This window comes from Phalaenopsis equestris, unplaced genomic scaffold, assembly GCF_001263595.1.
Source record: "Phalaenopsis equestris unplaced genomic scaffold, ASM126359v1 Scaffold000084, whole genome shotgun sequence".
NCBI classification, from domain to species: domain Eukaryota; kingdom Viridiplantae; phylum Streptophyta; class Magnoliopsida; order Asparagales; family Orchidaceae; genus Phalaenopsis; species Phalaenopsis equestris.
Genome location: NW_018164526.1, coordinates 316,244 through 338,196, shown reverse-complemented (window position 1 = coordinate 338,196; position 21,953 = coordinate 316,244). Strand labels below are relative to the sequence as shown.

At 34.0% G+C, this 21,953-nt stretch overlaps 2 protein-coding genes across 3 annotated transcripts in view; one reads left to right on the top strand and one right to left on the bottom strand.

The window, feature by feature from the left end:
* Window positions 1–275: 275 nt before the first annotated feature.
* On the top strand, window positions 276–2,228 carry LOC110019886. Of its 2 annotated transcripts, none has more exons than XM_020717746.1 (4): window positions 276–618; window positions 697–870; window positions 956–1,133; window positions 1,838–2,228. In XM_020717746.1, the coding sequence occupies exons 1-4, from the start codon at window positions 376–378 to the stop codon at window positions 1,954–1,956; spliced, it is 714 nt and encodes a 237-aa protein (XP_020573405.1). In that variant the 5' UTR covers window positions 276–375; the 3' UTR covers window positions 1,957–2,228. The 2 variants fall into 2 exon arrangements, with proteins under 2 accessions (XP_020573405.1, XP_020573404.1); XM_020717745.1 differs by having other exon boundaries at window positions 691–870.
* A 1,682-nt stretch (window positions 2,229–3,910) lies between these two features.
* Window positions 3,911–21,953, bottom strand: part of LOC110019847 (golgin candidate 4-like) — a 46,647-nt gene continuing 28,604 nt past the window's right edge. The window contains exons 4-15 of the mRNA XM_020717703.1: window positions 21,704–21,874; window positions 21,297–21,432; window positions 21,151–21,215; window positions 20,452–20,619; window positions 20,152–20,265; window positions 19,375–19,488; window positions 10,482–10,778; window positions 10,286–10,351; window positions 5,706–5,909; window positions 4,975–5,028; window positions 4,701–4,883; window positions 3,911–4,393 (exon numbers count right to left, since the gene is read on the bottom strand). Of these exons, the coding sequence (XP_020573362.1) occupies window positions 4,172–4,393; window positions 4,701–4,883; window positions 4,975–5,028; window positions 5,706–5,909; window positions 10,286–10,351; window positions 10,482–10,778; window positions 19,375–19,488; window positions 20,152–20,265; window positions 20,452–20,619; window positions 21,151–21,215; window positions 21,297–21,432; window positions 21,704–21,874 (1,794 nt within the window). The 3' untranslated portion in view covers window positions 3,911–4,171. The remainder of the gene's footprint in view (window positions 4,394–4,700; window positions 4,884–4,974; window positions 5,029–5,705; window positions 5,910–10,285; window positions 10,352–10,481; window positions 10,779–19,374; window positions 19,489–20,151; window positions 20,266–20,451; window positions 20,620–21,150; window positions 21,216–21,296; window positions 21,433–21,703; window positions 21,875–21,953) is intronic.

The following is a 21,953-nucleotide window of genomic DNA, read 5'->3' as shown; positions in this document are numbered from 1 at the left end:
GAACATTACCGACTCACCGTATATTAAATTATTTTATTTTATTATTTTTAAGGGGGCTTAGACTCTGCATGTGATAGACAATGATTAGAGTCCTGATGGATTATTATAACAAAAGTCGTGATGTAATATAATTTTATGTTAGATTTTGAAATCATTTGTGTTCGGAACCCGGGAAAAAATTTCGATAAATTTGAATAGAAATATTTTAGGAAATAAACCTCTCGAAATTACAAAATCACCCTTCAATTCTCTCTTTTACCCCATTAACCCTACGGTTCCCCGTCCTTGGTCCCACCCCGCTCGTATTTCAAATCACGCCTCGGCGGCTGTTCTCTTCCCTTCATCTCTACACCCACACCACTCGCCGGCATCCTCATGGCGGAGAATTTACCTCCTCACGTCTCCGACGGCCAACAATGGCTTCCGTCCGCCTTTAACAGGGATCGCCTCGCGGCCATGGACGACCTCGCTCAAAAGCTCGCATCTTTCGACCTCCTCGACCACCGCATCGCCTCCATGGACGACCTCTCGCAAAAGCTTGCATCTTTCAACATCCTCGATCACCAGCGAGCACATCCGACCGTTAAACCCTTAAAAGGTTTACCTTTTTACCCGGAGGTATTTCTGCAAACCTCTGTTTTTAAACTCTGTTCTCTTTTTTTTCCATGTTTTTTTTCTATCTAGGTTTAGTTTCAGGGACAGGGAAAGCCAACCTCTTTGTTATCACCAATGAACGCCGGTTTTAAACCTCCTTTCCGGCGAAGAGTCGCCGGCGGCGGCGGCGGAGTCGTCGGTGAACGCATCGGTCCTTTTGTTGCTGTTTCAAAAAACGTTTATAAGTATTATCCGTCATTACCGGTCGATTTCTATGTATGGGTTGCAATATTTGATTTTTTTAACCATTAATGCTCTGTTTCTATTTGAATGATTAATATTTTCGGCCTTCTTATTGCAGCTTGAAAGGTTTAAGATGGCGAGTGCTGCTGCTAGGGTTTTGCAGAGGCAACGGATGGTGCATGACCATGAATCCAACCGACTTTTACCCATCCGGTCTGCCGGCACGGTTCGGAAAAGTAGCGGGACCGGTGTTTTTCTCCCCCGAGTTCACAGAATCGACTCCAAGAAGAAATTTTGTGAGTTGTTTTCCGTTCAACTGTCTGTTGCTCCATAGATTTTGTTTTTTTTTGTAATTTGCCGCAAGTAATTAATAGTTTGCTCTTTCTTTTAAAGATTACATTTTTTTCAACTTTCAGAAGCTTTATAAGGATAAAAAACTCATTTTTTTTTCTAATTAACGATAGTTATCTCGGATGTTTCTTCTAAAGATTGGATTTTTCTTTACTTTCAGAAGGTTTATAAACAGAAAAAAATGTCTTATTCCATTTAACGATGCTTATATTTGCTCTTGGTTTCATAATTATTTTATATATTAGTTATCTCTGCTGTTTCTTCGAAAGATTGCATTTTTTTCAACTTTCAGAAGGTTTATAAAGAGAAAAGAATTTTTTCAGCTAACTATCCTTATGTTTGCTGTATTTTTTTTTTCAAAAATTACATTTTCCTCGGTATCAGAAGCTTTATACAGATAAACATTTATTTTTTTTCCACTTAACGATAGTTATCTTAGCTGTTTCTTCAAAAGATTGCATTTTTCTTAACTTTCTGAAGGTTTATGAAGAGACAAAGTTGTACAGTTAACAATACTTCTTATTTTTCTTACAGAGAAACACTCATCTTTTCCAGTTAATGATAATTATCTTTGCTGTTTCTTGCAAAGCTTACATTTTTTTAACTTCAGAAGTTATATAAATATAAAAAAAAACATATATTTTTCCAGCTGGTTCGAAAGGAAAAGTTCAGATCCAGGAATCAACGAGGAATCCAGCGTTGGGGGAACAAGAGGCGAAGCTGCTTCCTTCATCAGACATGGGTTTGCCTCAAGATTGGACTTACTGAAATACACTAAATGCTTATAATATCTGTTTCAATAATTTGAAGCTGCGCAGAGAAAGATGGGCGCCAAAGAAGGTGTTTTTGGGAGAATGATTTTAATGGAGAAGTGCCTACAATGTGTTTTTGGAGTAATAGAGGACAATTATCTGACAAAAATTTGAATTTTGTAATATGTTCCTTTGTACTGGTTTTGTTGCCATTTTGTCGTGGTGTGGGAGCTGGTTTGTATGTTTTGATAATATGGAATAATATGAATAAGAAGGTTTGATGTCTTTCCTTTTTTTTTTCAGTTTGGTTGTTTATGCAAGCATTTAAAATAGGAAGATTTACATGCATTACCTATTAGAAGGTGAAGTTTATGTGCATGGAAAGGTGTATTTCATTTGTTGAAAGTTGAAATGGTGAAAGTTTAGGTTCTCGAGTATGTAAATAGATTGGAATTGGGGGGTGTGCATGTAAACGTTTTTTCAAAATATTTGAAGTTATATGTAGGTAGTATGTGTTTATTTGTTTATTTATGCCATCCTGATATTTTTGATTTGATGTGATGTGAAAGATTTGTCTGTTATTAGTATAGAAATTGGAGTTTAGGTGTTAAAAGCATGTAAATAGTTAGGAATTGGGTGGCGTATGCAGGAAAATGGCTTTTTAAAATGTTTGAAGTTGTATGGTTCTTGTATATATATATTTATTTATGGCTCATTTACATACATGACATACAATTCTTATGTTATTTTAAGCATTTATATCAGCCAAATCTTTCATATTGCATAAAAAATACCATCATTTTAATTTCTAAGAAGGGAAGTAAGCCTTTTAAAGCATAGTTTATGTGACATTTAAAAATAAGATTTTAGGCCTTAAATATGTAAATATAGTGTTATTTTAGTAATGACTTTTATTAGTGCTAATCATTATTTGCCAATGACTTTTATTAGTGCTAATCATTAGAAATAAGTAGCATACAAGTGTAATTTAATATCATGATGTCAAATAGTGATGCATGAGAACATTCATTTTATATTTTATAATATAAACTAAATTAAATATGAAGAAATTTATAGTTGTGCATGTAAAATCAAGGCTATTTTAATCGCATTAATTTTATTTGATTTTCTTAATTGTGCTGACTTTATTTTGTATTTTCGTATGAGGAATTTATAATTATAGTTCTAAATTTACATATTAATTTTGTGAGTTGAATGTATAATTACTTAGGAAAATAGAACCAAACTGATATATGCACCGAATCATGATCCTTGAGGAAGGAGAGTAAAGGAGCCGAGTAGAGCTCAAACAACACAAAACTCAAGCTCGAGTTTATCAAGCTAACTCTACAAGCTCATAGTCAAGTGGCAGTCAGATTAAGCTTGAAAATTTGCATACTTACCACACAGTTTTTAGGTATTTACATATCTAACACCCAAACTCTCACATCCACACTTACTAACACCTTAATATCATATACTTATGCATTAAAATATGCATTCCACAATTAAATAGATAACGATGACAGTCTTTTTAATGCGATGTTACATATCTAACACCCAAACTCTCACATCCACACTTATTAACACATTAATGTCATATACTTGTGCATTAAAATATGTATTGCACAATTAAAAAGATAACGATGACAGTCTTTTTAATGCGACGTCAAGGCTTTGAGTGTTATGGATCTAAATATAAAAGTTTAGGTGTTATAAAGTGCATATATGTAAATTTATCATGAAAACTTGTCTCAAACTTCCTCACATTATTATTTCTCATCCAGTTGCAGAAAAACCTCTCCTCTATTCCCACTTCCTCTCAGAAGCTCTCCACCTCCGCTCTCATCATTATCTTTTCAATTGGATTTGATTTATGTTGGTAAAAATACAAAATTTACATGCATTCCACCATTTTTACTGAAGGAAAAATATTACATCAGGACTGATACATTCGGAGTTCAATGATGAGGCGTCACGTGTCAAGTGAGCTCTACCGTTTTTAATACTGGCCAATACATGTAAATGACTTAGATTAATGTTTGCGATTTTTCTCTTCTTTTATCATCATTCTTTCAATTAGCATCAAACCATAAATTTTGACAGAAACAATCTTATTATTTCAAGTGAGAAAGAATACAGCCAAAATCAATAAAAAAAGAAGAACAAACTTTCAACCGGTATTCCTGCCATGATTTTATCTACATGATCATATTAAAATTTACCATCATTTAGTACCTCTGTGACCCCACGGGTGGAGACCTCTTAGGAATTGGTGCTGCGGAAGTCCCGGTCAGGGGAACAGTAGAGAACTCGGCGTCAAGATGTGCAGAAGGCTCGTACTGTACTACAGAAGCAGAATTTGGAACCTGAGAACTGGAAGTGTCTGCACCGCCTCTTTCTCTTTCTTCTGATTCTTTGAGAAGAAAATCAACCCATAGATCTGCAAAGGACTGGTAAAATAGAAGGATTGTGAGACTACGATGATATGTAATCATATAAGAATTGTGTGGTATGTATGTAAATGGCTCCCTTTTTTTTTTTTTTTAAACTCATATCCAGATATGTTGGCCTGCCTTAAACTTAAGACTTTGTGATTAGAGACAAAGACGAGTGATTCAAAAACAATCTTTTCTATAATTGCTAAAATAAAATGGAAAATGAATTCAAGTTTTATGGTAAATGACACCCAGTCTGAATTTAAACGGAGACATAAATACGACGAAAGGTGCACAAAAGGGTGAAACTCTGAGGTCTAACCTGATTTTCAGAAGTGCTCGACGATGCTGCCCCGGTGCTTCCGCCTAAAATTCCTCCGACAAGACGGCCCGGCAAACCCAACACGCCTCGAACAACACCTTTACCTGCAGAATGCTGAGCAAAACCTATCCTCTGTTTGTCTTCCTCAGAAAAACCCAGCATGCGAACCATAAGATCAAGAACCTGTAAACACCCAGCTTTAGTAAGTTAGCCATGAAAATCTAACGAGGCATTGCAAAATCATGGAAAAGAGAGGAGTGGCTGGCAAGGATACCTCTTTACTATGATTTCTCTGAAAATATGTCACCAGCAATTTAATCACAATGCAAACACAATAAAAAAAAAAAAAAAAAAAAAAAAAAATCAGAATATCATATAGATTGCTTCAATTCTACTGGAAACTTGGGGCATTCACATACATACCACTCAATTCCTATGCATTTACATATCTAACATTTATATCACCCAAATCATTCACATCACATCAAAACTACCATCATTTTAATTTTAGAAAGTGAAATGCATCTTTTCATACAAAGGTAAAATGTGGCATGCATGTGAAAATTAAAGTTTAGGTGTTAGATATGTCATTCACATCACATCAAAACTATCATCATTTTAATTTTAGAAAGTGAAATGCATCTTTTCATACAAAGGTAAAAGGCGGCATGCATGTAAAAATTAAAGTTTAGGTGTTAGATATGTAAATAGAAGAGAATTGAGTGTTTACAATATGGATGCTAGACTTTATCAAACTGAAAGAATAGTGATCCTGGTATTTTACTTTTAAAAATTTACATGTATACCACTCAAATTTTTAACATCACATCAAAAACACCACATCACTAGTTTCTTTAAAAGTGAAATACACCTTTTCATGCATAGGTTCATGACATCAAGGTGCTATAAATGTAAATATCAAACCTTGGGTGTTAGATATGCAAATATGTAAGAACTGGATGGTATGTATAGAAATTTCCCAATTTTTTTAAAAAAAGGAAATCACCTGTCTACATAATTATCCGAATCTAGTGACATCCTATTTAATGTTGTCATGCTTCGCTCCAGTGCATGGCGTAGTTTCGAGTTGTCTTCCTCTAGCTTATGTAGGGAACTCTTGCTTTCTGATAACATTCTTTCGGTTTGATAAAGTCTAGCATTAACTTCTTCATTTTCTCTTTTAGATATTTCCAGAGACTGGTTGGCGACCTATAGGGAAAATATTTAATAGAATTGTGATCTAAACATTATTTCCAAAAAATTATATACAAAAAATAAAATGCATCATGTTTAGCAGGTCAAAGCTAATTCAAAACCAGTAAGATATTTGTGGGTTTTAGAGATTTGAATATCCATGAAAAACAATGCAATGCAAGGTTTATAACCTTTTTTTTTTTTTTGGGTGGGGCTGATGTCAATTTTGGATGTTTTACAAATTTAAATTTAAAATTTACAATGTTTTCAATTTAAAATTGAAAGAAGCAATATAAGAGAAATAAAGGACTGCAAGAAAAATATATATGATATACTAGTTCTACAAGTGATAGAAAAACTATTTTAAATTTTAAAGTGTTAATGTATTCTGAATTTATTTTATAAAACAATCTTATAAAGCTTGTAATGTGATGCTTAACATTTATGCATCAATACGTTTAAGAACAATAATTTCAAACCACATGTTACCGTTGATTCCATGAGATGATGTTGTTGAAATGCATCATATGCAAGATAAAATAGTTAATGGTTTAGCATATATTAAAGTGCTAATAACCTATAATTTTTCTCAAGAATTTATGCATAACATTAAACTTCATAAATATAAAATGATTTCATGTTCAATATATAACATCAAGCACCATAAGTATCAAATAATTTTCACATATTGAATAATACTGTACAATATCTTTATGAAGTGCTCTATTTATTTTTTATTATTTTATCTTTTTTTTTGTAGGAAAACTTTTCTTGGGGCTTGTTTGGGATCACTTTGCTTTATATTTTCTATTTTTTTATCTATTTTTATTTTTTTATGTTTTGATTTGAAACAAAAAAATTTGGCATATTTGATTTAAAACATTCAAAAACCTAAAAGTTGTTTTTAAGTGTTTTCAAGGACATGTTAATTTGTTTTTAGAAAATAAAATTATAACATGTAAAAAACACATTAATTAAAAAAATTCCAAAACTTATGCAAAACCTCATAATCACATAAATTTTAACGAAAAACTATTTGGAAAACCGCAAAACAAATCCATTTGGCTAAATAGTTAGAACCATCATGGAAAATATGAAAGATGTTAAAGACAAATAGAATGCAATTTACTAAAGGGACTGTAAAGGAACTCAGTTAAAGAAAATATGAAAGATGTTAAAGACAAATAGAATGCAGAAAATTTACTAAAGGGACTGTAAAGGAACTCTGTTAAGAAAATCGTTATCTTAGCATGTAACATAATAACAAAAATATTCCAAATCTTCCATCAATTAATGACCGTCTAAAAAAGCCCTAAAATTGTTAAAAGAATTAACCTTCAAGATTCGTGTATGTTAGCATGCATGTGAGTTCGTGCATCATAGTCATAGCAAGTTAAAAGAAAATGTTTCATCAATAAGGCTCTCATATGATTTTGTTAAATGGCAGTATGGCTAGTGAATAATCCAGATATTTGATTACCAGTGCCATACTATTGGTGCTTTTTCAAGGAAAACTAAGAGTGAGGAAAGCAACCTTTTATGGCATTCTAGACAACACATGCCATAATCTAGGAGTGGAAGTAAGTCACCAGACTCGTGAGCCGACTCGATACGTGGCTCATGAATTGAACTCAATGAGCTAACAAGCCAAGCTCAAGCTAGTGCTGACTTGACTCGTTAGCTAGTGAGCCGGCTCGTTTTTAAAAAATATTAATATAAAATATACTCAAAATATATAAAATTTGAAGATTTTCTCATTAAAATATTAAAAATGTTAAGAGATTAAAAATGTTAAGAGAAATAATATTTTGTATTTTAAATTAAGTGATTTCTTATTATTTCTCCCATATTTGCTCATTCTATTTATCATTTTATTTTAACACTACCTTAAATTAATATTATTTTCTTTTATAATAAAGAGGCCGATTTGTGAGCCAACTCGAACTCATAGACTTCAACTCGAACTCAATAAAATTAAGCAAGGTCAAGCTCAAGCCGAAGATGGCTCAATCTTGACTCGACTCGTTTGCACCTCTACTAAAATTAAACAAAAGAAAAGTACATGTTTAGTGCAATAACAATTAATAACAACGTAGAAAAATGGGGAGTTTCCTTGAACATGCTACAAGTATGATAGCCCGAAATATTCCTTAAAATTATAATAAACCATTCAATATCAAACTAAAACCATTTCCAAGCACAATTTCCATAACAATATTGCTATTCCAAAATTATACAACGATAACTAATTCCTATGAACAGTTTTAGATACTGAATAAAAAATTAATGCCATTTTTTAAAGAAAAGTATGATATTATGCATAAATAATGTTGTTATAACATAATAAGAAGAAACATATCCTTACATTCAGTAAATCTTTATATTTTGCCGATTCCTCTCTCGCTGTGGCCAATTCTCTTCCAAGGCGCTCCTACAATTTTTGAGTGGCCAAAGATAGAAAATTAGTAACTGAATTCCAAGTTCCGTTGAAAATCTCTTCTTTTCAGACTTCTAATATACTCCTGAAATTCAAGCAAAAAGTGATTGATATTGAATCTAACCTTAGCTTCAATTTCAGCATAGTATTGTCCCAAGGCAGTCTGAAGATTTTGGAGTTCAACATTCTTTGCATCAATTATGCTCATAAAATTAGCAAGTTTTTGCTTCAACTCGTTGTTGGTTTCATTTGACTGATGAATTTCATCACTTTTTAGCTTCATCAACTCCTCCGTCTTCATTCTTTCCTGCAGCAAAGAATTCTCCAGTTGCGAAATTTGAGACCTTTGATAGTCTGTCAATGTCTTCAGCTCTTCAATCAGCTTGCAGTCCTCATCCATCTTGTCCTCATCTTCAAGTTCCTAATACAATATCGTAGTAGAAGAAACCATCTTCAATTTGACTGCAGAATGTTCGAAGAGAAAAACTTCCCTTAAAATGCAGAAAGCATAAGGATGCATTCTTGATAGATTGCGGTTGAAATATTCAAAATAAAAGGAAGATTTACATACATACCATACTACTCAATTCCTATTTATTTACATATCTAACACCAAAACTTCAATTTTTACATACATGCCACCTTGCCTATGCTTGAAAAAGTATATTTTAGTTTTTGAAAGTTAAAAGTAGTTGTATTTTTTATGTGAAATGAAAGCTTTGAGCAGTATATATGTAAAAAGTAAAGTTTTAAGTGTTAGATATGTAAATTTATAGGAATTGAATAGTACCTAAGTAACTGCCCCAAAATAAAATTTCTGGACCGACAAATTTAATACAAATTTATATAAAGGCCACTAGTGTTCGTACCAACCCATTCAAGTAATGGAGCAGGAAAAAGAATGGCGATGATGATGATTGGCAACCTTTTGATTGGTTGGAAAGGAAATATTATATAAAGAACACTCAAATTTTTCTGAAACAGAGAAACTCCATGCAGCTAACTGCATTTGCATTTATTTAAAATAATAATACATCTATTCCTTTTTTTTCTTCTTTTTTTTTTTTTTTTTTTTTTGCAGAGTATGTCTTGAATGAAGTTTTTTTATACATCATGCAAGATCATATGGCGGACCTTTTATGGCATTCTAGACAACACATGCCATAATATAGGAGCGGAAGTAAGTCAACCAGACTCATGAGCCGACTCGATAAGTGGCACATGAATTGAACTCAATGGGCTAAAAAGCCAAGCTCAAGCTAGTGCCGACTTGACTCGTTAGCCAGTGAGCCGGCTCGTTTAAAAAAAAATATTAATATAAAATATACTCAAAATATATAAAATTTGAAGATTTTCTCATTAAAATATTAAAAATGTTAAGAGAAATAATATTTTGTATTTTATATTAAGTGATTTCTTATTATTTCTACCATAGTTGCTCATTCTATTTATCATTTTATTTTAACACTACCTTAAATTAATATTATTTTCTTTCTTTTATAATAAAGAGGCCGACTTGTGAGCCAGCTCGAACTCATAGACTCGAACTCGAACTCGATAAAATTAAGCAAGGTCAAGCTCAATCCAAAGATGGCTCAATCTTGACTCGACTCGTTTGCACCTCTACTAAAATTAAACAAAAGAAAAGTACATGTTTAGTGCAATAACAATTAATAACAACGTAGAAAAATGGGGAGTTTCCTTGAACATGCTACAAGTATGATAGCCCGAAATATTCCTTAAAATTATAATAAACCATTCAATATCAAACTAAAACCATTTCCAAGCACAATTTCCATAACAATATTGCTATTCCAAAATTATACAACGATAACTAATTCCTATGAACAGTTTTAGATACTGAATAAAAAATTAATGCCATTTTTTAAAGAAAAGTATGATATTATGCATAAATAATGTTGTTATAGCATAATAAGAAGAAACATATCCTTACATTCAGTAATTCTTTATATTTTCCCGATTCCTCTCTCGCTGTGGTCAATTCTCTTCCGAGGCGCTCCTACAATTTTTAAGTGGTCAAAGATGGAAAATTAGTAACTGAATTCCAAGTTCCGTTGAAAATCTCTTCTTTTCAGACTTCTAATATACTCCTGAAATTCAAGCAAAAAGTGATTGATATTGAATCTAACCTTAGCTTCAATTTCAGCATAGTATTGTCCCAAGGCAGTCTGAAGATTTTGGAGTTCAACATTCTTTGCATCAATTATGCTCATAAAATTAGCAAGTTTTTGCTTCAACTCGTTGTTGGTTTCATTTGACTGATGAATTTCATCACTTTTTAGCTTCATCAACTCCTCCGTCTTCATTCTTTCCTGCAGCAAAGAATTCTCCAGTTGCGAAATTTGAGACCTTTGATAGTCTGTCAATGTCTTCAGCTCTTCAATCAGCTTGCAGTCCTCATCCATCTTGTCCTCATCTTCAAGTTCCTAATACAATATCGTAGTAGAAGAAACCATCTTCAATTTGACTGCAGAATGTTCGAAGAGAAAAACTTCCCTTAAAATGCAGAAAGCATAAGGATGCATTCTTGATAGATTGCGGTTGAAATATTCAACAAAATAAAAGGAAGATTTACATACACACCATACCACTCAATTCCTATTTATTTACATATCTAACACAAAAACTTCAATTTTTACATACATGCCACCTTGCCTATGCATGAAAAAGTATATTTTAGTTTTTGAAAGTTAAAATAGTTGTATTTTTTTGTGAAATGAAAGATTTGAGCAGTATATATGTAAAAAGTAAAGTTTTAAGTGTTAGATATGTAAATTTATAGGAATTGAATAGTATCTATGTAACTGCCCCAAAATAAAATTTCTGGACCGACAAATTTAATACAAATTTATATAAAGGCCACTAGTGTTCGTACCAACCCATTCAAGTAATGGAGCAGGAAAAAGAATGGCGATGATGATAATTGGCAACCTTTTGATTGGTTGGAAAGGAAATATTATATAATTTAACATAATACTACCTCTTTCTTTTCCTTTTTTTTTTATTTTTTTATTTTTTTTGAAGAGCATGTCTTGAATGAAGTTTTTTTATACTTCATGCAAGATCATATGGCGATCAAGTGACAATCATATGAATCACTCAAGTAAATGCATTAAGGTATTATTGTGGACTAACCAAGGCAATGTATGGTGTATAGCAAAAATAAGGGAAATTTAAATACATACCACAATTCTTATGCATTTAAATATCTAACTCCCAAAAGTTCGATATTTACACAAATAATACCATTGGTATTTTTTGTGCGACGTTAAGGATTTGAGTGGCATGCATATATAATTTTTGTGCGACGTTAAGGATTTGAGTGGCATGCATGTAAATATATATTTTGATAAGTAAATATAGAAGAATTGTGGTATGTATGTAAATTTCCCAAGTAAAAATTATCTAGGAAGAAAAGGTCTGAAGCTGTTTATTTACATTCAAACTTTTTGTAGTTCTTTGCAAACCGAGTCCTAAACAGAGGACAAACAAATTCCTGAGGCTACACAATCAGCAGCATCATGCAGACAGTGGCTGAGATAAGGTGAACATTAGCCACTGCCCTCTCTCCCATCCCCTTCTCATAAATCATACATTTTAATTTAATCTGCTCTAGATGATTTTTCTGCTTGTAAGACAAACTTTCATTATTCCTATTAGCAACAAGCATCATCTATAATGAAAAATGAAATCAATGAAATTAATACATCACATAATTATATGTTGCTGAGTCCTCAGTCTGTTTTCATAAGTACAAACACTTTAGTGCTTCAAAACTAATCCATTCGCAAACAATGAAGTGTTATCAAAGCATGCCATGTTGCATTCCAAATTTCCCCGAAGCGCTACATCAAGCTTAATTTTCTAACTTTGTTGGGTTGCTTAAATTTATAGAATAGTTCTTATGTGTTGTTTGAGTTAAACTTTACTTAAAAGCTTGACGTAAAAATCAACCATATTGACCAGCTCGACCCATTTCTTGCATAAGACTTGGTCAACTATACACAGGTCAAAAAATAGTTCCATTTAAAAATAGCCATTATGGATCTCCATGCATTGGAAAGTCAAGTTCAAACAAACTTGAATTATACAAACAGCCCAAACCCCCAAGGGCTCCCTCTAAAACAACGCATAAATGCATCAATCAAGTTACATAAACATGAATAGTCAAACCAAACAATACACATCGAATGTAGTAATCTAATATCTAATTTTATAAGATTTTTTATCTTTGTCTACCCCATTCAAGTTGTCAAGTACATGAACTTCTAACGGAACCTGATTCCCTGCAACATCTCCCTTGACAATTGAACGTGAAATCTATGGTTTGTAGAAGATTTTAATTAGGTAAATTCATCAAAGACTTATGACTAGTAGTAGTGCTAGTAATTATGTTCAAAACTTCAAACTAATACAATAACCGCTCAAATTTTATTAAAGTCAAAATCTAACTGATGCTCTTACTCTGGCCCATAATAAGCTTAGTTTAATTTAAAATTGACTCCATATATGACATGCACATGTTTAAGTGATTAAAGTGTGCTAATATATATATACATATAAAGAAATGGCCAGAGGCCACTCTTAATGTGCCTAACAATTCGTGTACTACCTCCTTAAGGCTCATGTCGCCAGAGGGGATTCGAACCTCTAACCTGAGGGGTCTTATACTGAAGATGCCAACCAACAAGCCGGAGTGCGCAGCAAAACCTGAGGGGTCTTATACTGAGGATGCCAACCAACAAGCCGGAGTACGCAGCAAACACACACACACACACACAAACATAATGTATATATATGCATTCACAATTGCATAATACAAGATGGCGTGTATATTTATTTTATTTTATAATACATCTTTATAAAACATATTTTAAATAGATTTATACATATAATAACCCCTAGCTCTAAAATAACCAATAATTAAAAAACTATCAAGTTTTATTAAAATATTCATATTGTATCTTCAAAGTAAGTCGAAAGAGAGGTATCAAACTTCCTTGTTTTTCTAAATGCTCACATAGATTCCTTGCATTTCTAGAAGATTAACAAGCTTGATTCATTTTATTCACGTAAGTTTTTGGGAAAAATAGTCCCTCAACCCCCCTTGTCCTAACCACTTACCTTCTCATTTTGATCAGTCATACGATGCTCATTTGCATTCTCATTCACAAACTCTCCTTCAAATTTTTCAAGGCTTTACTTTGCACCAAACTTCCAAAAAAAATTCAGTGTTCAAAGCCTTCCCTAGTTCAGCTTTTTGTAGTGTTTTCTTGCTAGAATGCTTTATGTTTTTTGTTCAAGATTTTATTCTTCACTAAATTTTTCTATATTTTTGTGGTTAGTTCTAAAAATTTTTATGGCTTGGCATCAAGTTTGCAAATACTAAATTAGAGCAATCTTGTTTTGTCTCCATAATACTTTCGTTACCTTAACTTTTTATGAGGTGAAGGATTGAATCAATGACATGGCGCAAGTAATTGTCTAGTTTTGTGCAAGATTTGAGCAAGAAAACTCACTTGCTCTGCACTTACCTTCCAAACTTGTTTGAGTGCTTCTGAATCTGAAAACTGAATTGCTGTTACCCCTAATGATTTGTATTAGATTTATAAAAACAATTAAATCCCTGGCCATTATACTTATTATTTGTTGCCTTTTAGCTTATTATTTATTGCCCTTTTTACTTTCTTATGTTTTTTTCCTTTCCTATTTAATTTATTCAGTTTATTTCTTTCATTTGTTGTGTCTATTATAATCGGATTTAAATACCCCTTCTTCTATTGATAAAATAATACTGCTAAAGTCACAAATTTGACACGGTATTAGAGCCCTGGCTCTAACACTAGAGTTTCCACCCGAACCGCCAGCCATCTGCAGGTATTCTCCTACAAAATTCCTGCCTTCAACCATCATCAGGCCATGGTGCTGCTGTTTTTCTCAGACGCAAGGCCTCCCTGAACTACCTGCAATATCTAGAAGTGTCGCTGATCTTACAGCTGGTGATCCCTGCCGCTACTGCTGATCCTTACTGAAGTCCCGTTTCTTCTTCATCACATCGTGTAGCCACTTGAGAGCAGATTGCCTACAGTTGACAGATCCTTACTGAAGTCCCGTTTCTTCTTCATCACATGTAGCCACTTGAGAGCAGATTGCCTACAGTTGACATTGGGCGATGCTTTGGGATTGCAGATCGAGGGTACTACCCTCGTGGGATCCTCGGCAGGGTAGGCTTGGACCGTGGTGAGGACGACTTCAAGAGTCTCGTAGTCTATCTTCCCTCCATATCCCTCAATCAACAGACGGACCGTCTAACATAGCGTCCTGTAGCTATTAGCTACCCTCAGCTCTGGCTCCACAGCGGGTAATCGGGATGCAGCTAACCCGAACCTGCCTCTATCAACATTTTGCCAACGTTGGGTTTAAAGGCCTCTATTTTTTCTGTGCCATTTCCAGCAGCTGCAGAATTCCTCTATTCCAGCTGCAGGTTCCTCTGTTCGGCCGCAGGTTCCAGAAAGCATACCGCCGGCCTTCTTGCAGTCTGTTTCCAGTGACAACCTTCACTGCAGGTGTCCAGATTCATGTAGTAGTATCCATCTCCCGTGATCCTACCGGATTTCATCGATATCTCGGAATCTCAACATTATCTCCTTCGACTTAGTCAGAATTATGGAGCCTAATCCTCTTCCTTCTGCTCAAGCCACTATCACTGAGATTCGTTGGGAAGAAAGAAGGTGACTTGTCATCCTCAGCCCTTCTACCCCTTCAGCCGAATTGCCCGTCTTGATCTCAGATAGTACCCACTCCTCGTTCATTGTACCTCGAACCAGTCACCCCACTTGTGATTACTGTGATACATTCAACCACACTCGGAAAAAGTGTTGGAAACTTCACGGTAAGCCGGCTTACAAACCTTCGGTCAAATCATCTACTAGCAAGGCTCTCACGGCGACGGCCGAGCTTACCACAGATCAACCAAATCCCTGAAACATCCCAGAATCCTTTGAATCCCTGAAAAAACCAAATAGAGCAATTAATCAAGCTTCTTAGAGCACATCAAGTCTCTACAGGTCCGTTGACCTATCACGTCCAAAAAGGTACTCTTTCTATGACTTCCACGATTTATTTGTCCTCTAGTCCGTGAATTATTGATTCAGATATCATAAATCAAGCAAGTTTTCTTGACTTATTATTTGTGCTCTAAAAAAGATACCGTCAAAATTGTTGATGGCTTCTAAAGTTTCATTGCTGGCGAAGTGTTGGTTGTACCAACACCTGATCTAACTCTGGAGTTTGTTTTACATGTTAGCCAGTTACAATATAACTTGTTATCTATCAGCAGGTTAACGAATGATAATGATTGTGTTGTTAATTTATCTTATGATGGTTGTATTTTTTAGGATCGTCATTCGAGGGATGATTAAAACTGCTAAGAGGGTAGCTAAACTCTAGTACTTCTAAAAGAAGAGCATAGAAAATACAGACACATCTCTCAAGAGTTGTAGCTTATCTTGAGTTATTGAATGACCAATTAGGTTATTGCATTGTCATTTAAGTTATCCTAATTTTCAATATTTAAAAAAATTGTCCTTTGATGTTTTCTAATAAAAACCCTTTTAGTTTTCATTGTGAGACATGTCAGTTAGTCAAACATCATTGTGTTCATTACATATCCCACACTTACACTCCTTCCGCTAATTTCTCCCTCATTCACAATTAACTACCTTCATCAATAAAAGGTGATTAGAAGTTGTGATGTTTCAAAAACTTTCATATTTTTGTTTTAACTCAATTCAAAACTCCTACTCTAGTCCTTTGGATCGGACTGGTCATGAAATTTCAACTTTATTTTGGGTGAATTCTTGATGAGTAAAGACATCGTCCACCATAGCTCATGTACAGAACCATAGCTCATGTACAGAATACTGCCCCCAATTGGAGTAAACTTGATCTCAAATCCATAAAATGTATCTACCTTAGGTACTGCGCCACTCAAAAAGGGTATCAGTGTTTTGATCCTATCACTAACAAAATTCATGTGAGTGCTGATGTCTCCTTCTTTGAAAATGTTACTTATTTTCCTAGATCGGCTCCAAGTGAGGGGTTGTTTAGATTTTCAGACATTATATGTTATCCTACACTTATGGAAGTTCCCCCCATTGTTCTCGCTACTGAAGAGTCCCTTCTCCAAAAGAGTGCAACATCCGGTGAGTGCACCATCTCCTCCTCACACTATTCGTGTCTATACTATGCACACCCGTTCCAATGCTACTACTATGGAACCTGCTACCTCCTTATAGGACCTTCACTTCATTCCGGGTGATACCCTCAATGCAACCCCCTCCAAATGAGGTGTTCTCCGAGTAAAGTATGCAATCAGACATGCTCCTTCTATTATATGACAAAATATGTCTCTTTCCGCAGTTTATCACTGACCTATAGAGCATTTGCCACCACTTTGATGGATCATCATATCCCAGCTACTATTGAGGTTGCTCCTGTTGATCCAGCCTGAAAAACGACAGTAATGAAGGAGAAGAATGCCCTTCAGCGGAAGCATAGTTGGGATGTCGTTGATCTTTCTCAGGGTAAGAAAGTTGCGGGGTAGCGTGGATTTTTTGCACAAATTCACCTCTGATGGATCCTTAGAAAGCAACAAGGCACGATTGGTAGCCAAATGTTACATACTTATGGACTTAAAAATAAGGACACATTTGCTCCACTGACAATGTTAAAGATTATTCGGGTCCTGTTGTCCCTTGCAATGAATTTGGATTGACCTCTATTCCAGCAAGATATCAAGAATGTGTTCTTGAGTGGAGAGTTTACAGAAGAGGTATACACGTCTCTTCCTCCTGGCTTGACCCTATTGCCTCCAAAAGGCAAATGCAAGTTGCGAAAATCTCTATATGGCTAAAGTAATCCCCTAGGATTTGGTTCGACAAGTTCACGAAGGTGGTTGTGAGTCATGGTTTTACTCAGACTTAATCGGATCACACTCTCTTCTTCCGAAATTCCTCCAATGACAAGGTAGCTATCCTTATTGTCTATGTTGACAAATTATTTTTACAGGTAATGATCTCCCATCATTGGAGTCATTGAAAGACATTCTTGCTAAGTCCTTTGAAATGAAAGATTTGAGATCTCTCCGGTAATTCTTAGGCATTGAAGTTGCTCGATCAACTCGGGCATTTGTCTATTACAGTGCAAATATGTGATTGGCCTCTTGAAAGAGAACTTTCTTTTGTGCAAAACAATAATTGTCCGTGTATCCCAATGAAAAATTATCTAGCATTCACAATGTTGTGCTCGTCAATAAGACTCACTATCAGTGTCTTATGAGGAAACTATCTACATTGTCAATACTCAACATGACACAAGTCATGCAGTTAGTATAGTGAGTCAATTCATGCATGACCCCTATGAGCACCATCTCTAAACTGTCCATCGGATTCTCCACTATTTAAAAAGTACACCGAGCTAAAATTTGCTTCTCTCATCACACATCTCGGTCAATTATTGTTTAAATAGATGTTGATTGTGTCGGGTCGGTTCATTACCGACGTTCCACCTCAAGATATTGCTCAATTGTATGAGAAAATCTTGCCACATAAAAAAAACAAAAAAGAGTCTGTGGTTACTTAAATAAGTGTTAAAGCTGAATTCCGGTTAATGGCCTTGGGGATCTATGAAGCCCTCTGGTTACGCATCATGCTCCGTGAACTTCGTCCCACTGCACTATTCTGTGATAATAAGGTCACCATCAACATTGCTCATAATCCAATCCAACATAATCATACCAAACATGTGGAGATTGTTAACACTTCATTAAAAAAATATTAAGTCCGGGAAAATTTGGATACCTTTTGTACATTTCATTGATCAACTAGCGGATATCCTTATCAAGAATTTTACTCGGTCTTTGTTCGATGACTTCAAATCCAATTTGAACATTATTGACATCTAGACTTCAACTTGAGGGGGAGTATTAGATTTATAACAACAATTAAATACCTAACCGTTATTACTTATTATTTCTTGTCTAATAGATTATTACTTCTTACCTTTTTTACTTTATATTTTTTTATTCCTTTCATATTTATTTTATTTTGTTTTATTTCTTTCTTTTGTTGTGCATTTGTGTCTATTGTAATTAGATTTAAATACCCCTTCTTCTACGAATAAAATTATGCTGCTCGATTCACAAATTTGACAATTTGTTATCATCCTCTATTTATTTTTCTCGATGAATTCTAATCACTGGACTAATGCCTATAGACCATACTCGCTACCTTGTCAAATTTCAGGTGTTTGAGAAGGTTCCTGTGTGAAACAACTAGTCTTCCAGCTAAAATGTTAAAATTGAATTTTCTGTAAGGTAAATCAAATACATTTAAAGTGGAACGAATGAATCCGCTTAAAAAATAATGTACTGCACCTGACAAGAAATGATTCTAAGGGCAGTATGGTAGATCCCTACAGGTAAAAATCGAATTACGAGCTCAAAGTAGTTTGAGGGAAAAGAAAAATTGATTAAATATTGAAAACATAAATTTATATTTAGTTAACTTATCCAAGTCCACCTTCACTACCAAGTTCCTTTTTTCAAAATTATCCACTAAAATTTGCTTTTTAATGGCTGAAGCGCACATCCCTTGGGCTTTTTCACAGTTCAATAAGCATAGCCAGCTATATGCAAAATGAAACTGCATAACCCAAAAAAATTATGATTCCAGTAACTGTCCGCATGTTGCACAGTTTGGAAGATCTATGACTTCAAACAACAAATCATAAGATTTTACGGTGGTCTTTCAAGCCGGTTTAAAATAAAAAGACCAGTGGGGAGAAAAAAGTCACTTTGCAAGGAGAAAAAAAAAAGATTGCAAAGAGAAAAAAAATATATATTTTTTCTTTTTTTCTTTTACCTTGATAGAAAAAATAGCATAATCCCACATTCGTAAGCTAATGAGCGAATTACTTGCAAGTGACAAACTTGAAATGAGGAATAACAAATGAGAAAAATACCTTATCCAATAAATGCTGCTTCAAACGAGACAATTCCTGCAAAGCTCTATCCCGCTCTTTGCAAGCCTCTTTCAGAGTTTCCTCTAACTCTCTAACTTTTGATGCCAACCTTACCTTCAAAGCCAATAGTATACTGAACTCCATCAATATATATAAATGAAGTGCTACAGAAAAAAATCAATCAATGACTACCATAAACTCAATTAAAAAAAAAGAAATTATAGAAAGAAGAACGTCACCATATTATTAAGTTGTAGATAAAAGTTGATATCAATGCAGTGCGGTAACCAAAAAAAAAAAATCAATGGATTTAACCCAACCAAAGCAGATGTACAGAATGGTTATCTATTCGTCCCGCTAACAAAAAAGAAATTCCAACAACTTTACACCCAAACTGGCAATTCCTTTTTATAGAATTTAATGAGAACATTAACACTACAAAGTTATGGATATTATATCATGACCAAAGTTCAATTTGTTTTTTCTTTGCCTCGTACAAATAGTATAGGACTAATAATCTGAAGGTTCTGGATGCTCCAAACTGCTGATTTGGACTCCATGACAAAAGGACAAACTCATTAACCATGGAATGCCAATTGAAGATGACAACATGACAGAAGAAATAACATCGCTCTAGCAATAGGATAAAAGTTTAAAAAGAGTTTCCATTAAATTGTTATAAGAAAGCCCTACATAAGATTAGAAGTATCCAAAAGGTAATAAATGGTGTAGCATTCCTAAACGGGAAATTAACAGATAAATGAGAAGTAGGCTTACCTCATTCGGTTCATTTTTGCTTGCATTTAGTAATTCTGAGCTATCAGCGTCATTCTTTTCTCGATTATTGTTCAGAAAAGAATTTAGCTTTTCTAAAAGTTCATTCTTCTCTGCCTGTACAAGTCAAAACAAAAGAATCTCAAGCTTTTTGAATATTGAAAGTAGTGAGAACATTCAAGCATTAGCTAGAACATTGAGAAGGAAAAGTAAATCAATACACAAAACATTAAAATCAACTTCTTGTTAATCACTATTGGATGCTCAATAGAAATCATCACCAAGAAATTAACACATATTTACCGTTACTTCAAACTTCTCCTTTTCTAGTCTCTGCATTGCTGATTTCAAACTCTCTACTGATTCATTTTGTTCTATTTCTATATCCTTTTTGCTCACTTCAGCTTGCAGCCTTCTTAATTCTGACAAAGTCCCATTGAGCTCTTCCTCTAATTTTTTTGTCTCAGGAATCTGCCAATCAAACACCACAGTTCTTATACCAAAAAGAACAAAATAATAAAAAGTGAATATGTGCTTCCAAGAATGACATGATAAGGTGTATAAAAGGCAGAACATTGAAATGAAAGTGATGAACAATGTGTGCTACTGAATGGCTGCCAATTTCAAATGCAACTCATATTATGTCTTAACAACAAATTTGTGCATAGAGCCCAAAAAGCCATCCAATAACTTCTTACAATATCACAAGAAGTTGGAGGAAAAGGTAAAAGAAAAAATATACTTGATCAAGGCCAACAAAATTAATAAAGAATCATGTTAACAACTCGTATATCCGTTCCAATAATCAGAAGAGATACAGCAATATTCAGTAAGAAAGGAGAAAGCAATTCAAGCAGCCAGGCAAACAAACTCAACTTGTTGACAAATATGAGAATTTTACAAAAAAAAAAAAGGCAGTAGCTGATTGAAAAATCAGTTTGTAAAAGAACAGATGGGTAAAAAACTGGCAATTCTAGCCATTTACAGAGCATAAGAACCTACCTTTTCCATATCTTTTTTTAAATTACAGAGTTCTCGGTGAGAAGCTTCGTAGAGTTGGTGTTCCTCTGGTCAAATTCAAGTCACATTAAAAAGTGTTAGAAAGAATTTATGGTAAATTAAAAACAAAAGGAATAACTAATCATCACCATGCAACTTGGTCTTTAAGAGTGATGCATTTGCTCGCTCTTTGTCAAGCTGTTCCTTCAGCAATTTCATTTCAGCCTGATGAACAGCCTGTACATCTTTTAGAGATTTGACTTCGTCCAGTATGATTCCCTGTTCCTAAAACATTTAATAAACTGTTCCAGATTATACCACCAAGTCATCCGAAGTAATAATTATAAAGTAAAGTGAGATGGAAAAGTTACATGTAGAATGCATCAAAGTACTTAGAAGAAGATAAAATTTAGCTTTTTGCATATATTTTAAAGAAAACATATGTGGCATCCATGTGGTACATGTTTCTTATCATTATTTTCTTCTAAGATGCTGGATGGTAAGCCGACACATAAATTAAGCTGACCTTTTAGCAAAGTTAAACAAGAGTGAATACCTTATAAAGAAATTCAGAATTTGCAGATTCTACCAATGGATTTTGGAGTGCATTCCCATAGCTAAATCCATTCTGCTTAGAAACAGAACTTCCCAATGCATAATTTCCAGAGTGAGAATTTTCTAGAGTCCTAAACTTTCGAGACTTCATGGAAACACGGTCCAGATCACCCTGTAAACATTTACATTCTAAGAAATAAAAATACATGGTCAAAATATACTTTACAAAAATAAAAAGATCATGACATCTT

What these genes read in the sequence shown, in the direction of transcription:
- LOC110019886 (XM_020717745.1), top strand. Translation starts at nt 376, where the DNA reads ATGGCGGAGAATTTACCTCCTCACGTCTCCGACGGCCAACAATGGCTT. An exon ending in GTTTACCTTTTTACCCGGAG is followed by an intron (nt 619 to 690) that starts GTATTTCTGCAA and finishes ATCTAGGTTTAG; the next exon opens with TTTCAGGGACAGGGAAAGCC. An exon ending in CATTACCGGTCGATTTCTAT is followed by an intron (nt 871 to 955) that starts GTATGGGTTGCA and finishes TTCTTATTGCAG; the next exon opens with CTTGAAAGGTTTAAGATGGC.